The 21,141-nt window shown below is 47.5% G+C and overlaps 2 protein-coding genes across 7 annotated transcripts in view; both read left to right on the top strand.

Moving 5' to 3' along the window:
• The window catches only part of PIWIL4 (piwi like RNA-mediated gene silencing 4), a 33,192-nt gene extending 31,158 nt beyond the window's left edge, over nt 1-2,034 (top strand). For all 5 annotated transcript variants that reach the window (XM_083736347.1, XM_083736350.1, XM_083736348.1 and 2 more), the window contains exons 20-21: nt 52-199; nt 1,609-2,034. In XM_083736347.1, coding sequence (XP_083592473.1) covers nt 52-199; nt 1,609-1,725 — 265 coding nt within the window. In that variant the 3' untranslated portion in view covers nt 1,726-2,034. The remainder of the gene's footprint in view (nt 1-51; nt 200-1,608) is intronic.
• Nucleotides 2,035-4,895: 2,861 nt separating this feature from the next.
• Nucleotides 4,896-21,141, top strand: part of AMOTL1 (angiomotin like 1) — an 80,307-nt gene continuing 64,061 nt past the window's right edge. Inside the window, exons 1-2 of one of the 2 annotated variants that reach the window (XM_083736300.1) lie at nt 4,896-5,088; nt 16,273-16,449. In XM_083736300.1, coding sequence (XP_083592426.1) covers nt 16,365-16,449 — 85 coding nt within the window. In that variant the 5' untranslated portion in view covers nt 4,896-5,088; nt 16,273-16,364. Of the gene's footprint in view, nt 5,089-16,268; nt 16,450-21,141 lie in introns of both variants that reach the window. The other variant, XM_083736301.1, reaches the window with a different exon arrangement.

The raw sequence follows: 21,141 nt of genomic DNA, 5'->3' as shown, positions 1-21,141 counted from the left end.
AACATATTACATTGACGTCTTTCTTCTTCTAATTCTAATGTTGCCCAACAGGTACGACTTCTTCTTAATTAGCCAACTTGCCCGCCAGGGCACTGTCAATCCCACATACTACAATGTGGTTTATGATGAGAATGGATTCAAGCCAGACCATATGCAGCGTTTTACATATAAGATGTGCCACCTGTACTACAACTGGCCTGTAAGTAACACAGTCTCATCCAGATAGTTAATTGCCTTCCTTTTCCTCCCACATGAAGTTAGGGAAGGATTGGCCTCCTTTTCAAGTAGTGCCAGTGCCCTCTTCCTCTTACATAGGATCAGCCCTGTCCAACTTGCAGCTATCAATGTAAAAAATGCAGTCTACCTGTTTTTGTTGCCCCCGGAATTGAGAGAACAAACAAATTATCAGGCACCTGGCAGTTGCATACACAACTGGTCAGCTGAGTCACAAATTGTTCAGCATTGTGCTCTGTACATTGGTGCAAACTTCCTTTTGTCCAGTGTACTGGGTAGTTGTTACAAAATGCCAGCTTTCAGCTGGTGAGTGAGGAAGATCCGCAAGTGAGCTATTGTTTTCTTCTTATTTTTAAGAGAAGCAATAGACAGAACTATGCAGATAAGAGAAAAACACTTGCAAAGTTTATGTCTCTTTAGGGCTGGGCCAAAATGCTTCCCTCTGCACACAAAAAATATTCACAGTCCAGCTTTAATGATTGGTGGCCACCATCTTCTTGCTCAGTACCCTGTTTGGGGTTGAGGATGAATATTAGCTGCCACAGAATATGGCATTTAGGCAACAGTACCTGTCCATAAGGGACGCGGGTGGCGCTGTGGGTAAAGCCTCAGTGCCTAGGACTTGCCGATTGTACGGTTGGCGGTTCAAATCCCTGCGGCGGGGTGAGCTCCCGTCCTTCGGTCCCAGCTCCTGCCCACCTAGCAGTTCGAAAGCACCCCTAAGTGCAAGTAGATAAATAGGTACCGCTTTATAGCGGGAAGGTAAACGGCGTTTCCGTGTGCTGCGCTGGTGCTGGCTCGCCAGAACAGCTTCGTCACGCTGGCCACGTGACCCGGAAGTGTCTTCGGACAGCGCTGGCTCCCGGCCTCTTAAGTGAGATGAGCGCACAAACCTAGAGTCGGACACGACTGGCCCGTACGGGCAGGGGTACCTTTACCTTTTTACCTGTCCATAATCCAATTGAGCCTTGCTGCCATCTCAAATCTAGTACCCATCCAACCATGGGAAATTCAGGTAGCACACAGTAAACTAGTTCGTACAAGCAGTAGTTGAAGCTGTATGAGTTTTCTTTTTCACATGGTTGAATGCACTGCCATACATAAATAAAAATGAGCAAACCAATCATTGTGTATAATTGTATTAAAGGAGAAAACAAACTCCAACAAACTAATACTTGGATAGGCTGCATTTTGATTGTACAAACCTATTTCTCGGTTAAATGTCATGTACACAATTTTTTATGTTGGATACTGCTGGCTGAAGAATTCACAGTCTTGTTTCATCTGTTATGAAGACACTGGAAGCAGCTAGCCAGTTTCAGCAGAAGGTAATGGAGCAAGACCTCTGATATACTCTTCCCATTTGCTTTCTAGGGCCTAATAAGAGTCCCAGCGCCATGCCAGTATGCCAGCAAGCTGACTTTCTTGGTGGGCCAGAGCATCCACAGAGAGCCAAACCTGGCACTCGCTGACAAACTTTTCTATCTGTGAATGGTGTTGAGGTGGCAACTGTCAAGAGGTTTTGTCTTTGTTTGAAAAAAGAAGTTTCTGTTTTTTAGAATTGAAGCAACAAACCTCGTTTCCTACTGGTGATCATGGAGCAAGTGTTTTAGTCATGTTTAAGGTTTTATATGTATGTCTGTGAGATGCCTTTGAGCATGTATCTGTATTCTTTCAAGTTGATTATTTTTGCACATAGATGTTTGAGTTCAAGTTTGGAGATACTTTAGAAGAGGGTTATTTGTATAAAGCTGAATGGTTGGTTTTAAAATTAAAGTTATATTCTGTTTGTATGTAAAACTTGTCTCCCCCTCCCCTTATTGATATAAAATTATTTGGGCCCAGTTTATTGTTGTTTTTATCTGTTTCTAGTTGGAGTCTAGATAGCTGTCTTTTGATAGCAGTATTTCACCCTGCCTTAAACCCTGGTGATTAAGAGCAGGACATTTTTCTAACAAATATAGTTCAATATTGCAAAGACAAGGTAGGAGAAAAGCTTGAATACAAAGAAGGATGTGTTTGAAGGATGCTGAAGGATGTGTTTGAATTCTGCGTTTCAAATGGAACTGATATACTTGTTGGTTTATATATAGATGTAACATTTATTCTTCAGAAGCTTTGAATAGTCCTTTAAAAGGTCAAGTTTCTTTTCAAATTAAGACATGCCACGTTGGCTTCCTGCTGCCAGTCTTCCTCGAAGGAGAGGATGGTTCAGCCCCTCCTTTAAGAAGACCTCCCTGGACCCAAAAGTGCTAAGCAACAATTCCTAGTGGCAAATATCCTCTTTTGGAGCAAGATCCTTGAGAAACAGGTGGCAATCCACCTTCAGGCATGCTTGGAGAAAACCGATTACTTGGATCCATACCAGTCTGGCTTCAGTCATGGCATTGAAACTGCCTTGGTCACCCTGGTTGATGACATTTGTCAGGGGTGTGTGCCCCTGCTCCTTCTCCTCAACCTGTCAGTGGCTTTTGATGACCACAGTGTCCTGGAGTATCTCAGAGGTGAAAATTTGCTTCAGTGGTTCTGCTCCTTGCAGGAACATTTCCAGAAAGTTGTTGTGGAAGGCTACTGTTTAGCACCATGAAAGTTGCCTTCAGTGCCCCACAGTGTCCCTGCTCCTTATGAAGCCTCCAGCAGCAGTCATCAGAGTTTTGGAGTGATGTGCAATAGATATGTAGGTGACACCCAGCTTTATCTGTCTGTTTCAACTGAATTGGGAGAGGTGGTTGAGGTGTTAGACCAGTGCTTCGAAGCAGGGATGGGCTGGATGTAGACAAACAAGTTGAATCCTGAAATGACAGGGGTACAAGTTCATAAAAGAAACCCTTTCACACTAAGGAAAACTTTGCTTTGCTGGTGTGAAGAAGCTCTTTGTAAGGTGTTGCAACCCATTCTGCATTGTAACTGATGGCCCAACCAAATGATCCAGGGAGTCATCGTTACTGCGTAGGAGGAGGGAAGCTTACGTGGATAATAACTTGCAAGCCCAGAGGGAAGAAGCCAAGGTGGAACAGGAAAATTTCCATATTTGCAAGGTTGTCTACTGTTCGCAATAACTATTATGACTTGCATGGAGGGATTTGGTAGTGGTGCTGCTGCGAAAATGGCAAGCAGCACTATGGGGGCAGTAACAGCAAAATCATTTTCCTCCTTAGTCATTACTGCCCTTAGAGGTGACACAGGTTTAGTGAGGACACTTCTAGGTGTCCTGTTAATTGAGCAGGGCAATTAGACTTCATTGACTATTTAATGAGCATCCACCCTGAATTGTTTTTGGGGAGGGGGGGCAAGGGTTGCCCCATACTATCCACTGCATTTCCCCCTAAAATTCCTTATCACAAAAGGAATTAGCACAATATCTCCCAATCAGCTAATTTCATAACCTGAATCTGCCAGTATGTAATTGAATCCTACTCGAAAATAGAGATAGTTTGGAAGCACTCTTTCCAGCCCCATGCATAATTCAACTGCAACAGGAAGACTTGTAGATGAATGAAGCTCCCCGAATGATTGAGCACCCTGGAAGATCAGGGTTCTCAATTGTGCAAGGAGTCTCCACAGATACGCAAGACTTCCTTCTGCAGAAGCGTACTTTAATCACACAAGAGCATGCACACACACTGAAGAGTTCGCATGATCTCGGGGGTCAGGGCTAAAAGAGCATTAATGCAACCCCAGTCTACCAGTGTTGCCTCTTAAGGACTTAGCAAGAACTTTGTAAGACTTAGCAGATGCTTCTGGAAGTGGGGGATTTAGCAGTACATAATCACTGCTGTTCTGCAGTAAGCTGGAAGTAGAATAGCAATTCTGCTTCCAAAGTCTCACACTCTGTAGCCAGGTAGGCAGTCCCCTTTCCCCAATACCAAGTGTTGTGGAGATTTTAAGTGTTAAATACTCCCAGCTTTCTCACTGCACTGCTGATTATGATTGCTCTTCTGGCTGCAATTTAAGTGGAGGAAGAGAAAAGAAACAGATAGAAGACAATGCTATTTGGAAAGAGAAGCACCCAATTGAGTGTACGATGCTTTGCTTATTAACTTGAGCAGATGCTCCATAAAAAAAAGTGAGGGAGCAAAGCATAATTATTCCACACTGAATGCTTGGAATAGAAACAGCCAGCTTCTCTTACTATACTGGACTACTAACTGGTACACTTAGATGGTCACTGGTCACTGGGATGGGAAATACTAATGCAGGCATAGGCAAACTCTGCCCTCCAGATGTTTTGGGACTACAACTCCCATCTTCCCTGACCACTGGTCCTGTTAGCTAGGGATGATGGGAGTTGTAGTCCCAAAACATCTGGAGGCCTGAGTTTGCCTCTGCCTGTATTAATGTATCACAGACATTTGTCGAATCCCTGGGGCAAGGCTGCATTTGCGCTAGGGAGAGGCTAGTATGTTGTACAACTCAAGCTCTAACTTGATTTGCACAGTCGGGAATTTCTGGATGGGGCCAAAGCGACTCCAACGTGGGCAAAGTAGATGTCCCTGAAAAGCTCATATACAGGGATTTAAACAATTGGTGCTTTTGTCTCCTCCATCTTTCCAGCTGCATTGCAATTGTTTAATTTTCCAAAGTTAATTATATATTCTGGAGGACAATGAATATGCGCTTCAGATACTCCCAGTATTTATTGTGCTGGTTGGGAGGCTTGGAGAAGCCTTTTGAAGCTCTTTGAAAATGCAAGAACAGTAGAATTCCAGTCATTTCCCTATACAAACCTTAAGCAAGTCCAGACAACAGCCACATACTTTCGAGAGAGTCATCACCGGATAAAGAAACACGCAATTTGCAAGGGGGCAAGCCTTGTGCTTCGTAAAGCGTCAAAGGAGAGTCGACAGTGTACAGGTAAGATTTTGCTCTTTGTTGTTTTGCATTTATTACAAGGGTTTCTAGTGCTGATTGAGGTCGATGTGTTTAGGGTTGTTGCATGGCAAAACAAGAGTTTTAGCTTTGCTTTTCAGAAGGCAGCTTGGGAAGAAAAGCCTCAAAGAAAGTATTTTGTGCAATTCCGCATATGAAAAACAGATTGGCATCCTGAAATACCCTTGACTGTGCTGGAGATGGAGTCTTAGGATGTTGTTATGGTTGCCTTTTTTTTTGTTTCAAATTGAGAATTTATTTGAGAATCAAAAAGACACACATGCAGTGTGTGGATCATTTAAGCCAGGGCTTACCAATGAATCTGTCTTTAATGTGGAGACTTATCTGTGGAACATTATAATTAGGGCTACAATATTTGGTTGATGAATCAGTTTGATTAAACCTTTCAGAGTGTTTCAATCAAGGAAAAAGGTGCCCCCAATTAATTGGAGAGCCACTTCTTTGGAATATAAGTATGTTACAAGCTGCAAAAGACAAGTGTCATCTTAGCAGATGCTCTCCTACTTCTGTGAGAGAAAGGGGGATGCTTGCCTTTTCTGAGATTATGCTTGCTGTCCGGCACTGCTTACCCCATCTACAAGCTCCACGGAGATCATGGGACATCCATTCCCCTCTGATGGAATCAGCTAGAGGAAGCATCAGGGCACAAGGCTGGTTGAGAGTGAAGGTCTCCACGGATCAGGTTTGGAATCAGTGAGAAGCTTTACCTCTCTCAGCCTTTCTCAGAACAAATCATATGGATAATGTCAGGGGTTTCCAATCTTCAGTCTGCAGACTACCAGTAGTTGCAAGCTTCCTTCAGGTGATCTGTAGTGTGTCTGTGAAGATGAGAGGTAGCACATCAGTGGCATACGGTCAGTGGACTAGACTGATCCCTTAAATGTTCCTGCAAATTAGTCTGGGCCTCCTTCCCAAAGTCCAGGAAGCTTCTGCCCAGCTTAGGGAGGGAGGCATGATGCTCACATGCATAACATCAGGATATCACGCATACAATGTCATTCCCCCCCAAATCATCCTTGCAAGCTGCCGCTAAAGGTAAAGGTACCCCTGCCCGTACGTGCCAGTCTTGACAGACTCTGGGGTTGTGCGCCCATCTCACTTAAGAGGCCAGGGGCCAGCGCTGTCCGGAGACACTTCCGGGTCACGTGGCCAGCGTGACAAAGCTGCATCTGGCGAGCCAGAGCTGCACACGGAAACGCCGTTTACCTTCCCGCTGGTAAGCGGTCCCTATTTATCTACTTGCACCCGGAGGTGCTTTCGAACTGCTAGGTTGGCAGGCGCTGGGACCGAGCAGCGGGAGCGCACCCCGCCGCAGGGATTCGAACCGCCGACCTTTCAGTCGGCAAGTCCTAGGCGCTGAGGCTTTAACCCACAGCGCCACCTGCGTCCCAAGCTGCCGCTTACAATGAAATTAATCACATGCCACAGTAGCACTTCCATCCCATTGAATAGTCATATTGATTTTTAATTGTCTTTATTCTTTTATTTCTTATATTGTATTTTATTGTGTGACAATTTGAATTCCATTATTGGAATTTAAAGGTAAAGGGACCCCTGACCGTTAGGTCCAGTTGTGGACAACTCTGGGGTTGCAGCACTCATCTCGCTTTATTATCTGAGGGAGCCGGCGTACAGCTTCCGGGTCATGTGGCCAGTGTGACTAAGTCGTTTCTGGCAAACCAGAACAGTGCACAGAAACGCCGTTTACCTTCCCACCGCAGCGGTACCTATTTATCTACTTGCACTTTGACGTGCTGTCAACTGCTAGGTTGGCAGGAGCAGGGACCGAGCAACGGAAGCTCACCCCGTCGTGGGGATTCGAACCACCGACCTTCTGATCAGCAAGTCCTAGACTCTGTGGTTTACCCGACAGCGCCACCCGCGTCCCCCCTAATTTAGAAATAGTGTAGTATAAATACTGTTGTAGATTTTGGGGAGAACCCACCTAAACCCTAGAAAGTAATAATTGTTAGGATTTTGATTAGTCGGGATAGGGATGAAAGTAGTGCTCACTGGAAGGACATATCCGGAAGCTGAGACTCCAATACTTTGGCCACCTCATGAGAAGAGAAGACTCCCTGGAAAAGACCCTGACGTTGGGAAAGATTGAGGGCACAAGGAGAAGGGGACGACAGAGGATGAGATGGTTGGACAGTGTTCTCGAAGTGACCAGCATGAGTTTGACCAAACTGTGGGAGGCAGTGGAAGACAGGAGTGCCTGGCATGCTCTGGTCCATGGGGTCAGGAAGAGTCCGGCACGACTAAACAACAACAACAACAACAACAAGCTTCAGAGCTGTGCCAGACAGGGAATCCCTGGGCTGGTTTTACAAACCAGTCTGGCTGGCTTAGTGAAGAACAAATCTGTTAACATGACAAAAGGGGTTGATGGGCCATCTGAGAGGAGTCCTTTGACCTGGGGAGACGGATGGTGCCAGGGTAACTGGGTGTGAGGTGACAGGAAAAGGGAGTCTTTTAGCGGAATATTGGGTGGTATCCAACTAAACAGTACTGCGAACACAAGGAGTTTTAACTGTGCTCTCTTCTTCCTGTTGTGTTGGCATCAGTCTGTCTTGGGAGACTATGGAGGAGTGCACCTTTGGCGCTGAGGTCAAGCTGTTGGACGGTTGCAGTGGCTGTAGAGACTGATATGGCAGAGACATGTTTTGTTGCAGCTGGGGCAGAGAAAGGTGTCCGGTTGTGCCGCTGCAGATGCACCATGGTGTTTCTTCTGTCCGCACTCCTCCCAGCGGTCATTCCTCCTCTGGTCCTTGCTGTGGATGCACCTCCTGACTACCTTTCTCCAGGCACTGCAGTTGTCTGCAAGGTTTTCCCACAGGACAGGGTTGATGTTGCCAGCCTTCATGTCACATTTGCAGACATCTTTGTAACGCTGAGTTGGTCTGCCAATTGGCCTAGCGGCGGAAGCCAGCGCTCCCTACTTCTGTTGTGGCATTTCCCTTAAACCCTCTGGAGCAGATCTGTGGAGTGTGCATGAGGCACACTGGGAGAGGAAGCGGGAATGTTCCACAGTGCAGCAAAAACTACTTGCACTAGTGGAATCATTAAGTTAAATACTTACTACCCACTGTGACTAGGCGGCTTGTACATCTGCTCTGTCTGTTGTCCAAATACCTCGGTCCAGTATACCTGAAGGAGCATCTCCACCCCCATCGTTCATCCTGGACACTGAGGTCCAGCGCTGAGGGCCTTCTGGCAGTTCCCTCGCTGCGAGAAGTGAGGTCACAGGGAACCAGGCAGAGGGCCTTCTCGGTAGTGGCGCCTGCCCTGTGGAATGCCCTCCCACCAGATGTCAAGGAAATAAACAACTATCTGACTTTTAGAAGACATCTGAAGGCAGCTTTGTTTAGGGAAGTTTTAAATGTTTGAAGTTTTATTGTGTTTTTAATATCCTGTTGGAAGCCGCCCAGAGTGGCTTGGAAGTAAGTAAGTATTTAAATATTTATTATTTATTTATTTAAATGCTAACCGAAGATGGATAATCTGCTTTCTCTTCTTAGGGTTCTTTATCTGTAAACAGGACTTGAACAGCTGTTCAAATAAAGAACACCTTTAAACAGAGGGCACATGGCCACACCATCTCAGAATCCCTATTTGACTGAACGACTAGCAGTTCAACATTTCATGATCTGTCTGGAACAAGAAACAGACTTGTTCAATGGAATGGAACAAAATGGAGCCAGTTGCCTTTGCGCCTTGCCTTGTACCAAGTATTGCATGGTGGTTTCCAAGAATGGAGCAGAAATCAAACCCCCATCCAGTCCCTTTAGTGTACATGTGTCCTGTAGCTGTAGGTCAGCCTTTCCCAACCTGGTGCCCTCCAGATGTTTAGGACTACAACTCCCATCAGCCCCAGGCAGCACTACTTTAACTAGACCCAGCCAGCCATGGTACCTTAATTAAAATGAGAAAAATATCCAGCCTTGTTAAAATTAAGCAAGCAGACAAAGAAAGTCAGGAGGTGGGAAACTGGCCCAAAAAATAAGTATCCAGTTTAATTCCCTGATAGAACACAAACCACTTTGCACTACACACAAAACATAGGTGGTTGTATATTTTCAAACCACCACTGGAGTTTATAGGCCGGAAAATTGATATTTTTAGAGTACATATTTTAGACAGGTTTTGAAAAATGTAATTTTTGTGTGTGTGTGCCAGCTCTAAATCTGGGGTATTTCAGACCTTGGAAAACTAAAAAAACACCATGGTGGCACATTTTCAATGAGAATTAAGGATCAAAGCAGACTACAAGGAATAGGATGTTGGAGATGAATTTAAAGAGCACAGCAATCTGCTCCTATGGGAGATCAGCTGCCAGGTTCTTCCAAAAGGATCAAATCCCAGTGTGGATCACAATAAGTAACTGAGAGTCCATAACCTTTGTGCAAAATAAGAGGTGTGTGAGGTTGTGTTCCAGACCCATAAATTCTCTTGCTTGTGTAAGCTGGTCTTTGCTTATTCCTTTTATTTATTTTTCCTCTGGACAATGTGCAAATCTAGTGGGGTGCATAAAGGCTAAAACAATTCTGGCACAGCTGTTCCTGTCCAGGGAAATACATGCAGCAGCAGATTATTTTAAACTGGAGACATTCCAGGCTAAGAGCTTAGCTGACCTTTGTTCCCCAGCATCCAGTTCTTAAAGATTAGTGGTTTTTAAAAAATGCAACTAGAAAAATAATCCACACATTACTGTAACTTTGATACAAAGGAAGGAAGGAAGGAATTTTGGTGTTTAGTCAACTAAACTTTTAATTGACAGAAATTAGATTAAGCAACTATTTTTTATCAATTTAAAAATGTTTCCAATTAATTGGACAGCTAGGTTTTTAAAAGTATTATTTCAAATGTAAACAGTTAAAAATCCACCAGTGACAGCAAGTACCAATACCATTTTAGAAGAGACATTTCTTCTCTAAAACATAGAAATGAAATCCTCTTTTGAGATAGAAACAAGCCCGTATGAGGAACAGTTGAAGGAGCTGGGTACATTTAGCCCAGAAAGGATGAGACTAAGAGGAGATACGATAGCCATCTTCAGATATCTCAAGGGCTGTTACATGGAAGAGGGGACAAGCTTGTTTTCTCCTGCTCTGGAGGGTAGGACTCGAACCAATGGCTTCAAGTTACAAGAAAGGAAATTCTGACTAAACATCAGGAAGATCTTTCTGACAGTGAGAGCTGTTCCGATAGTGGAATGAACTGCCTCGGGAGGTTGTGGAATCTTTCTTTGGATGTTTTTAAGCAGAGGTTGGGTGACCATCTGTCATGGATGCTTTAACTGAGATTCCTGCATTGCAGGGGGTTGGACTAGATGACCCTTGGGTCCCTTCCAACTCTACAATTCAATGATTCTATGTGCTTGCTGCGATGTTGTGCAAGCCCTCTCTAAAGAACATTTTTCTTCAGAACACAGGGTGGGGATTGGACAGCTGTTTGTTTTAGCCATAGGAAAACTTGTGCAGATATTAATTAATTAATTAATTAATTAAATTAATTATGGTTTCTCAATTGGGTGCCGCCCTTAAATAAAACAAGGCTTTGTTTTTTCTTGCATTAACCTTTTCTCCCTGACCCAGCTATTGTTTGCATGCTCCAGTTTGTCAGAGTTTTCTGCTTCTAGGCATAGCTGTCAAGTGTCCCTTATTTGAAGGGACAGTCCCTTATTCCAGTGCCATGTCCCACTGCTGTCTCTTATTGATGGTTGTCCCTTAAATGTCCCTTAAATGATGTCCCTTAAATTTCAAAGGAAGCAGCTCCTCTCCCTCCCTCCCTGCCGGCCAGGGAGGAGGGAGGCTCCAACTGTGTTGCTTGGCTGTGTTGCTCACCCAATAAGAAGTCTAAGAACGACTGGGGGGTGGAGCTTGCATGCCTTATGTGTGGCTAGTTAATGCAAGCTGAGGGGGTTTTTGAATGCTGGACGCCATTTTGTTGCACGTGCTGCTGCAAACTTTGCAGTGCAAAGACATGCCGGGGAGCCTTCTTAAGTTGAGGCTGCATAGGCCTTGTGGCGCATGTGATTCAGATTCTATTCAGTTGAACCTCTGGTTACAAAGTTGGTTGGACAGTGTTCTCGACGCTACCAGCATGAGTTTGACCAGACTGCAGGAGGACAGGAAGACTGGAGTGCCTGGAACAGGTGATCCCTTATTTTCAAGGCTGCTGGTCCCTTATTTTCAAATCTGTAAGTTGACAGCTTTGCTTCTAGGACGGTGAATGCATACTGGTTTTCCCAGTAGTGATGTATGGAAGTGAGAGCTGGACCATAAAGAAGGCTGATCACCAAAGAATTGATGCTTTTCAGTTAAGGAGACTCTTGAGAGTCCCATGCACTGCAAGAAGATCAAACTGATCCGTTCTTAAGGAAATCAGCCCTGAGTGCTCACTGGAAGGACAGATCGTGAAGCTGAGGCTCCAGTACTTTGTCCACCTCATGAGTAGAGAAGACTCCCTGGAAAAGACCCTGATGTTGGGAAAGATGGAGGGTACAAGGAGAAGGGGATGACAGAGGACGAGATGGTTGCACAGTGTTCTCAAAGCTACGAACATGAGTTTGACCAATCTGGGGGAGGCAGTGGAAGACAGGAGTGCCTGGCGTGCTCTGGTCCATGGGGTCACAAAGAGTCGGACACGACTAAACAACTAAACAACAGGGTCCCCTGCCTCAACTTGCAGGTAGTTAGAAGGACAAACTTGCAGGTAGTTAGAAGGACAAATTTTGGGGAGAACCCACCTAAACCCTAGAAAGTAATAATTGTTAGGATTTTGATTAGTCGGGATAGGGATGAAAGTAGTGCTCACTGGAAGGACATATCCGGAAGCTGAGGCTCCAGTACTTTGGCCACCTCATGAGAAGAGAAGACTCCCTGGAAAAGACCCTGATGTTGGGAAAGATGGAGGACACAAGGAGAAGGGGATGACAGAGGACGAGATGGCTGGACAGTGTTCTTGAAGCTACCAGCATGAGTTTGACCAAACTGTGGGAGGCAATGGAAGACAGGAGTGCCTGGCGTGCTCTGGTCCATGGGGTCACAAAGAGTCGGACATGACTAAACAACTAAACAACAATATATATATACTGTACATAATAAATAATAAATAATATTCTTTATTAGGCATAGCAAACCACACATTATCAGAGAACATATACAAATTGTGCAAAATACGAGCTCAACGTAACAAGGTTTGTCCCAGTCAGATCTTTAACTCCAGAGAGAATCAATTTGCATAAATAATACAATACAACACTACCACATCACCAATCAATTAAGAACTACTAAATCTTTTTATAATGGCCCAGTCTTTCTACATGGACAGCACTCAAAAATTCAGCCACTATTAAAGTAATTTGATCATTTCTGTCTGAGAGCAGGTACTGAACCGTTGGTAGCATAGAATTGAGCCTATTGAGTTGTATAGTTGTATATATAACTCAATAGCCTCAATTCTATTGAGTTGTATATATATCAGCCTACTGTTTAATTTTGCTACCAAGGCCGAATCAGTGCTGTGTGTCTTGGAAGTTTGTTCTTGTACAGTTGATTTAAGAATTTAAAGTGTGGGCTGGCATGGGGGAAGCCAAATCATAGAGTAGTAGAGTTGCAAGGGACCCCAAGGATCATCTAGTCCAACCCCTTGCAATGCAGGAATCTCAGCTAGAGCATCCTTGACAGATGGCCATCCAGTCACTACATAAAAACCTCCAAGTAAGTTGAGTTCACAACCTCCTGAGGAAGTCTGTTCCACTGTTGAACAGCTCTTACTGTCAGAAAGCTTTTCCTGTTTAGTCGGAATCTCCTTTCTTGGTTCGAGTCCTATCCTCCAGAGCAGGAGAAAACAAGCTTGTTCCCTATTCCCTCTTTCATGCAACATCTCTTGAGATATTTAGCGATGGCTATGATATCTCCTGGACGCGGGTGGCACTGTGGGTTAAACCACAGAGCCTGGGACTTGCTGATGAGAAGGTCGGCGGTTCGAATCCCCGCGACGGGGTGAGCTCCTGTTGCTCGGTCCCTGCTCCTGCCAACCTAGCAGTTCGAAAGCACATCAAAGTGCAAGTAGATAAATAGGTACCGCTCCAGCGGGAAGGTAAACGGTGTTTCCGTGCGCTGCTCTGGTTCGCCGGAAGCGCCTTAGTCATGCTGACCACATGACCCGGAAGCTGTACGCCGGCTCCCTCGGCCAATAAAGCGAGATGAGCGCCGCAACCCCAGAGTCAGTTACGACTGGACCTAATGGTCAGGAGTCCCTTTACCTTTACCTATGAGATCTCCTATCAGTATTTTGCTCATGCTGTGGTTCCAGTCAGAAACTGTCTGTGGCAGTATGCCTCTGAATGCTGGTTGCTGGGAATCACAAGTGAGGAGACTCTGTTGCGTTTATGTCCTTCATTTGCGCTTCCCATTGGCATGAGGTTAGCCACTGTGAGAACAGGATGCTAAATGACATGACCTACTACTGGTCTAATCCAACAGAGCTAGACACTCCCCTTTTCAAGCCGTGAGAGACCTCAGGGGTTTCAGCACTTACCCAGTGTTCTCTTTCCTTGGATTGAAGGTCAGCAGAGACTTTAGTGTTTTTAGAATGTATGGTTTCATTTACAACCTGAGCATAGGATAGAGGGTCTTACAGCATTAACAGCCCCAAAGAGCTAGCGTTTCCATTAGTTACAACTCTAGATCCAACACAGAGCAAAAACCTGTCTCTCCGCAGTTTCTCACCTGCTTTTAACCTTATAACTCTGGCTGTTGTTCTTCCTACATACCAGCTAGGTGAGTGGGATGAGGGAAAGGCCCATCCATTTGCTTCAATGAATGGCACCCCAAGACTTCTTTGTATATGCTAAATCGTGGTACTTAACTAGTCAGCCAAAACCCAGTGCCTTGTTTAACAGGTTCCACAACCTCTCCAACTAGATTATATCCCTTATTGGATACAGGATCATAGGCCAGGAGGGGATCCAAAGAAATCATCTGGACTGGACTGCCCCCCAAGCCCATTACACTTGACACCCCCTCTGACTCATAACGGTATGTTCTGAAACCCTGGAGAGACATCAGCTTTGATGGATTAGAACACTTCATGGAGGACGAGGCTCTCCGTAGCCACGAGCCATAATGTCTGTGGTAAATTTCCAGTCAGAGACAGCATGCCTCTGAATACCAATGGCTGAGAATCGCAAACACATCATCCACCTGCTGCACGGCACCTGAAACGTTTTCATGACTTGAAATAAGTGGGGAGCACATAAAATTTATAATGAAGCCCATTGGGCGCTGATTTAAATGGCACAAATGACATTAAAATGTCAACTAGGCTCAGGCTCCCTGTGCTGCTCTGGGTGCTAGGCCAGGATGGATGGATGGATGGATAAATAAATAAATAAATAAATAAACACACACACACACACACACACACACACACTAAAGGCTGCCCTAAGGCAGGCAGCTGCAGTAAGCCCTGCCAAGGCACTGAGGCTTTGCCAGCTGCCCAAGGATGTCAGGTGCGGATGCCAGCCCTGTACAAATATAGATAATAAAACTGCATTGAACTGGAGTTGGACCCCATCTGCACTATGCATTGAAAGGCAGCATCATACTACTATAAACGGTAATGGCTTCCCCCAAAGAATTATGGGGAATGATGGACCTGGCACAAGACTCTTCCCCACACCAGGCCTTCTCCGACTCCCAGGAACGGCAACAAGGGAATAGGTGGCCACAGTCTGCAGCTCTCTTCCCTCTGCTTCCTCCAATGTGAAGCCATTCCGATTAGCATACCTCAACAAAGATGGGAATCAGGGACTTTGTGTTACAAAGTGAGAAGCTGCGATGGCTTAAGGGTTCCCATGATGGTCCTGACATTTTGGGGGCTGCTGGACACTATGCAGTCCCTCTTCCCAGGGAACTCTGGGAATTGGAGCTCTGTGAAAGGAACAGGCAGAGCCGTCTTTCCCATTGGTGTTAGTGGTTCGTTGCGCCAGGGCGCCGGCCTCTCAGGAGCACCCTAGCAAGTGGGGGAGCTGCGTGGCTTTGCCAGCAGCCTTCCCTTTCCCTGCATGCCCGCCAGTTGCACCTCGCCAACTATATGGCTGGTGGGCGTGCAGCTTCCTTCCCAAGCCTCCGCAGGAGGAGAGCAATCCCCGCAGAGGCTTAGGTTGGAAGTTCCTCCCAAGCCTCAGCACGTTTTCCTACTTGATTGCCGCCGCCACGATCGGGTTGGTGTGGGAGGCAGAAGACAATTTCCACCGCCCCCCTCCCTTGTTTTGGAGTTGCCGAGGGGGGCGCCGGAGGGATCTTTGCACCACGATGCTGAATATGCTTAAGACGGCCCTGGAAACAGGGTCCTCTGAACAACTCTCATCACCCTTGACAAAATGTCCCAGGATTCTTGGTTTGATACTGTTTTAAAATGTATAGTGCAAATTAGTGAGTTTCCTACAGAAAGCAACACAGCCAAGGATTGGAGAGGCAGTTCAATTGATATGATCGATGGAGGAGGGGTAGAGTTACAAGACCAATACTAACTGAACCCTCAAGAGATTTCATTCACCTTCACTAATACAGATCCTCCAAGTTTTCCTATTTTCCAGGGACATCTCTGATTTAGAGAAGCTGTCCCAGTTTCTGATTTGATCCTGTAATGTCCCACTTTCCCTTAGGATGTTCCTATTTTCATTGGGGGGCATGGAGTTATCCAACCCTGAAGCCGTCTGTACAAGGAAGTTTTTTTTCAAAATGTTTAATGTTTTATTATGTTCTTATATACGTTGGAAGCTGCCCAGAGTGGCTGGGGCAACCCAGTAAGGTGTGTGGGGTATAAATAGTAAAATTATCATTACGGAATGGGACATCCCTATTTCCATTGGAGAAATGTTGGAGGTTATGCTATGTGCACATTATACCTTTAAAGCATATTCAGAGCACATTTTTCTCCTCAAAGAATTCTGAGCTCTGTAGTTTACCCTCACAGAGTTGCAGTGTGCAGCAACCTTAAACAAACTACATTGCCCAGAATTCTTTGAGTGTTGCAGCATTTCTGCTTCAGTGGCAACCTTCCATTCTTTCATATCCTGAAGTCGCTGGCAATTAACATAATTAACTATACATTGCACATTTTTATTTCAGAAAGAACTGCTACCTCTTTCTTGTCATCTTGCAAAGCTTGCCTTGACTTTGCACAGATCGTTCAAAGTAGTGGTTCCTTTGACCTTGCACCAAAAGATGGACTTGAGTGAAAACTGGGATTTGGATGATGCCAACTGGCTGACCCACAGTGGAATTCTTCATTTGCTCAATGCTTTAAGAGGTATGGTATTCCAGATGGCTGTTAGATCTTACCCACCTCTAAGGATGGAAGGATCTGCCAGTTTTGATTATTTCGGTTTCTCATTTTTCCAATCTTGAATGCAGTTCACCATATTTTGCAGCAACGTGTGGGGTGTTTTTTTTTAAGTTCTAATGAAAAATTTTCAGCATTTTATTCCATTCCCCCCCAAAATAACTACATTTTTACATGTGGTTTTGACTAATGTACACATTTTTGCAATCTTCCCTAATATAAGGCATGTTCTTTTCACTAATATTTTCATTTTTATGCATATTTCCCCCTAATATATGCATTTTTGCAAACATTGTTCAGTTGGGGTTTTGGGGGGGGGGCAACTGTAACTTTGCATTTTGAAATATACTCAGAGTCGCAAAGTGATTTCATGCTCTTTATTCAGCTCATAGTGGTGAGGAGGAATGAATGAATGTCCCCTCAAAGTATCTGCTTTATATACATTATTTACACAATGGGCTGCACATGATTGGCTAATTCTGGAATTCTACTGTAAGCCAATCAGGTTGTGGATTCACTTATATCTGGAGCATGATTGGGTGGTTCCTGCCAACCAATCATATTGCTGCATTGTTCTAGGACCAATCAGACTGCTGCATTCTGAATCCTATTGTTCTAGGACCAATCAGACTGCTGCAATTTGGATCCTATTGTTCTAGGACCAATCAGACTGCTGCAGTTTGGATCCTATTCAACTCAGTACATAACACCCCCCCCCTCTAAGTTCCAGTCCTGCCCGGGAGGTCGCATTCATAGTCCTCGAGGTACGCCGGCGGCCTACGTGTGCCTTGTGGCCTGGGGTGTTCCCTGGTCCGGGGTTCAGGTTCTGGCTCGTGTTCCAAGGATGCTGGCTGTGATGGGCCTGTTTGGTCTGGCGCAACCGGCTCGCTCAGTCGTGGTTCTGGCTCCGGTGTCCTTTCGGCCTCGCAGGTCCTCTCTGTATTTACTGATTCTGCCTCTCCTGCTGCCCCCTCCTGCTCTATGGGCCTCACTGCCCCGCTGTTCCCTTGGGACTCCTCTGACCTTTCCTCCTCCTGGTTTTCTCCCGGGAATCGTCGCCGTATCTGGTCGCAGTGGCGGCGCCAGCATTGCCCCCCATCCGTTAGCACCTCGTACGACACGGGGCCAGTGACCCTGGTGACTGTGGCAGGTACCCATGCTGGGCCTGCCCCAAAATTCTTTGCGTACACTGGGTCCTGGGCCTTGAAGGTCCGGGGGTTCCTGCCTTCCCCCACCACTACCTCATCCTGAGCTCTATCGGGGTGAAGGCGGTCCAATCTGATTGCAAGGCGCCGACCCATTAGTAGTTCAGCGGGGCTCCGGCCAGTTGTTAAGCTGGGGGTGCTGTGCTGTGCTAGGAGGAATGTGGCAAGGCGGTACTCCCAATCCCCTTGCGTCATGCGGCGAAGGGTGTCCTTGGTGGTCCGCACCATGCGTTCTGCTTGGCCATTGGTGGCAGGGTGGAATGGCGCCGAACGGATGTGGCGGATGGCGTTCTGCGCTGTGAAGGTTTGGAATTCTCCTGACGTAAATGCCGTCCCATTGTCTGAGACGAGAGTGTCAGAGAGCCCGTGGGTTGCAAAGAGCCTGCGTAGTACCTGGATGGCTGCGGATGTAGAAGTGGACGGTACCATGGCAACTTCCAGCCATTTGGTGTAGGAGTCCACCACTATGAAGAATGTTTTCCCCTGAAAGGGGCCAGCAAAGTCCACATGCAGGCGTGACCATGGTGCTCGGGCAGACTCCCAGGACTGGACTGGGGCCCTTGGGGGATCTGGGCGGGATTCTTGGCAGGCCTGGCAGTGTTTGACCCAGGCCTCTATCTCTCCGTCGATCCCTGGCCACCACACATAACTCCTGGCCAGGGCCTTCATTCTTACTACCCCTGGGTGTGTCTCATGTAGGGCTGTGAGGACCCTTTTGCGGAGGGGCTGGGGAACAACAACCCTGCTTCCCCATAACAGGCACCCCTTGTGGGCCGACAGTTCATGTTTGCGGGTTGTGTAGCCAGCGAATTCTGGCCCAGGACTGCTGCTGGGCCATCCCCTCCACACCCAGTCCAGGACCCGGGAGATGACCCTATCTTTCTTGGAATGGTGTGCAACTTCTTGTGCCTGAATGGGGCGGTCAGGAAGCAGCTCCAGGCTCATAACCTCTTGTGCAGGTGCTGGGTCGGGGCCTGTTTCTGGTAGTGGTAGCCTGCTGAGGGCATCCGCATGGCCCATCGCCTTCCCCGGGCGGTGAATCAGTGCATACTGGTAGCTGGCAAGGAAAATTGACCACCTGAGGACACGAGGAGACAGCACTTGGGGGGTCTGCTTTTCGGGAGCAAACAAGCCAAGCAACGGCTTGTGGTCAGTCACCACGGTGAAGGGCCGCCCGTACAAGAAATCATGGAATTTTTTTACTCCCTTCACGATTGCGAGCCCCTCCTTGTCTATTTGCGAGTAGTTCCGCTCGGTTGCGTTGAGTGTCTGGGAAAAGTATGCTACCGGTACCTCTCTCCCATCCGGGAGTTGGTGTCCCAGGACAGCACCAATGCCATAGGGCAAGGCGTCGCATGCTAGCACCACCGGCAGCCTCTCGTCGAAGTGTGCCAAGACCGAGTTTGAGACAAGCAGGTCCTTGACTGCCTGGAATGCAGCCTCCTGGCGCTGGCCCCACACCCAAGGGGCCCGCTTGTCCAGGAGTCTGTGTAGGGGCTCCGCTACCGCCGCCTTGTGGGGAAGGAAGGAATGGTAAAAGTTCAATAGTCCCAAGAAGGCCTGAAGTTCAGTCTTGTTCTTGGGCGCGGGGGCATCACAAATGGCCCGTACCTTGTCCCCAGTTGGGTGGACCCCTTCTGCGTCCACCATAAATCCCAGAAAGTCCACCTGAGGCACTCCTAGTAGACATTTTTCCCGCTTCACCTTGAGACCCGCCATCTGGAAACGGTGCAGAACGGTGCGGAGGCGGTCCTCAAACTCCTCTGGTGTGGGCCCGGCAATCAACACATCATCGAAGAAGGGGGTGACGCCAGGAATCCCTTTAAGGAGCGAGTCCATTAGATTCTGGAATATGCCTGGTGCCACACTGACAACGAATTGCAGCCGCTTTACCCTGAACGCTCCTCTGTGCGTCACAATTGTCTGTGCCTCTGCCGTGGCCTCATCTACTGGAAGCTGTTGATATGCTTGGGCCAAGTCCAGCTTGCCGAAAATTTTCGACCCAGCCAGGGTGGCAAGGACATGGCTGACCACTGGCACTGGGTATGCATGGGCCGTGAGGGCCTTGTTTATGGTACATTTGTAGTCTGCGCAGATGCGGACTGAACCATTAGGCTTTACTGGTGTTACGATTGGGGTCTCCCAGGGGGCATTGGGCACCGGCTCCAGCACTCCTTGCTCCACAAGCCGGTCCAATTCCTCGTCTATACAGGGTTTCAGGGCAAACGGGACCCGGCGGGCCTTTAGCCTGACCGGTCGTACTGCGGGGTCAAGCTGTAGAGCAATGGGGGGGCCCGTATACTGTCCCAATTTCCCATTGAAAACCTCTGGAAATTCCTTGCATATGGCATCCACGTCCACTTGTAAGGTAGTGTGGTTCACCCCGGTGATGGCTAGCCCCAGTGGTCCAAACCATGCCAATCCCAGTAAGCTAATGTAGGGGCCCTTGACCACAAGCAAGTCCAGTTGCCGCGTCCGCCCTCGGTATTGCACCCTGAAGGTCCCCACCCCCATTGTGGGGACCTTACGTTTCTGGAAGTCCCGGAGGGTGAATGGGGCCGGCCTGAGTTTGGGACCCCCAGTAGGACACAGTTTCCTTAAGGTCCTTGCCGAGATTATGGATAGATTTGAACCCGTGTCAAGCTCCATGCGGCATGGGGCCCCCTCTATCCGTACCTCTACATAAATTTTCTCTATGTTGGGGTAGGGCAACTGGTATACCTGGACGTCCGTGAGCTCCGTCGAGTTGCCTTGGTGCGTTGGGCCCCGGGACCTGGGGCTCTTGGATTGGTCATCTGATGCCTGGCGTCGGGTGGGCCGAGCCCGACACACCCGGGCGATGTGTCCCAATTTTCTGCACTGCCTGCACTCTACGTTGCGGAAACGGCAGGTCCTCCTCTCGTGACTTTCCCCGCAGCTTGCGCAGTTCCCTCCTTCTCGTCGAGGCAGCTGTGGTATGTGGGCTGCTTGAGTGTGCTGCTGTACTCGGTGCACTTCCTCCCTGTCAGATCCTGAGTCGTCGGTGAGGTCTTCATGGTGAACCCTCGGTTGGGATGGCAGGCTCGGCTGTGCCACTTGTGTCGACCTCTTGGCAGCTTCCGTTGCCAGGGCCTCCTCCAGAGCGACCTGGAACGTTAGGTCCTTCTTAGCGTAGAGGCGTCGTTGCAGCTTCTCATCCTTCAGGCCACCGACGAGGCGGTCCCGAAGCATGTTCTCCAGCTCTGAGAAGTTGCAGAACCGGGCGGCTTGGCGGAGAGAGGTCACAAACCCAGTTATGGTTTCCCCAGGGGCTTGCCGCTTTGCGTAGAAGGCATTTCGATGAGCCACCACTGAGGGCTGTGGCGAAAAGTGCCCCTTCAGCTGTTCCATTATTGTTTTGTATGGAACAGTAGCGACGTCTTCAGGTGCAAGGAGAGCCCGGGCGATTTCAAATGTCTCCTCTCCGCAGACGCTG

Source organism: Podarcis gaigeae (assembly GCF_964106915.1).
Source record: "Podarcis gaigeae genome assembly, chromosome: 4".
Classification (NCBI taxonomy): Eukaryota; Metazoa; Chordata; class Lepidosauria; order Squamata; family Lacertidae; genus Podarcis; species Podarcis gaigeae.
The sequence above is the reverse complement of the archived record's forward strand: the minus strand, read 5'-3'. Positions and strand labels throughout refer to the sequence as shown.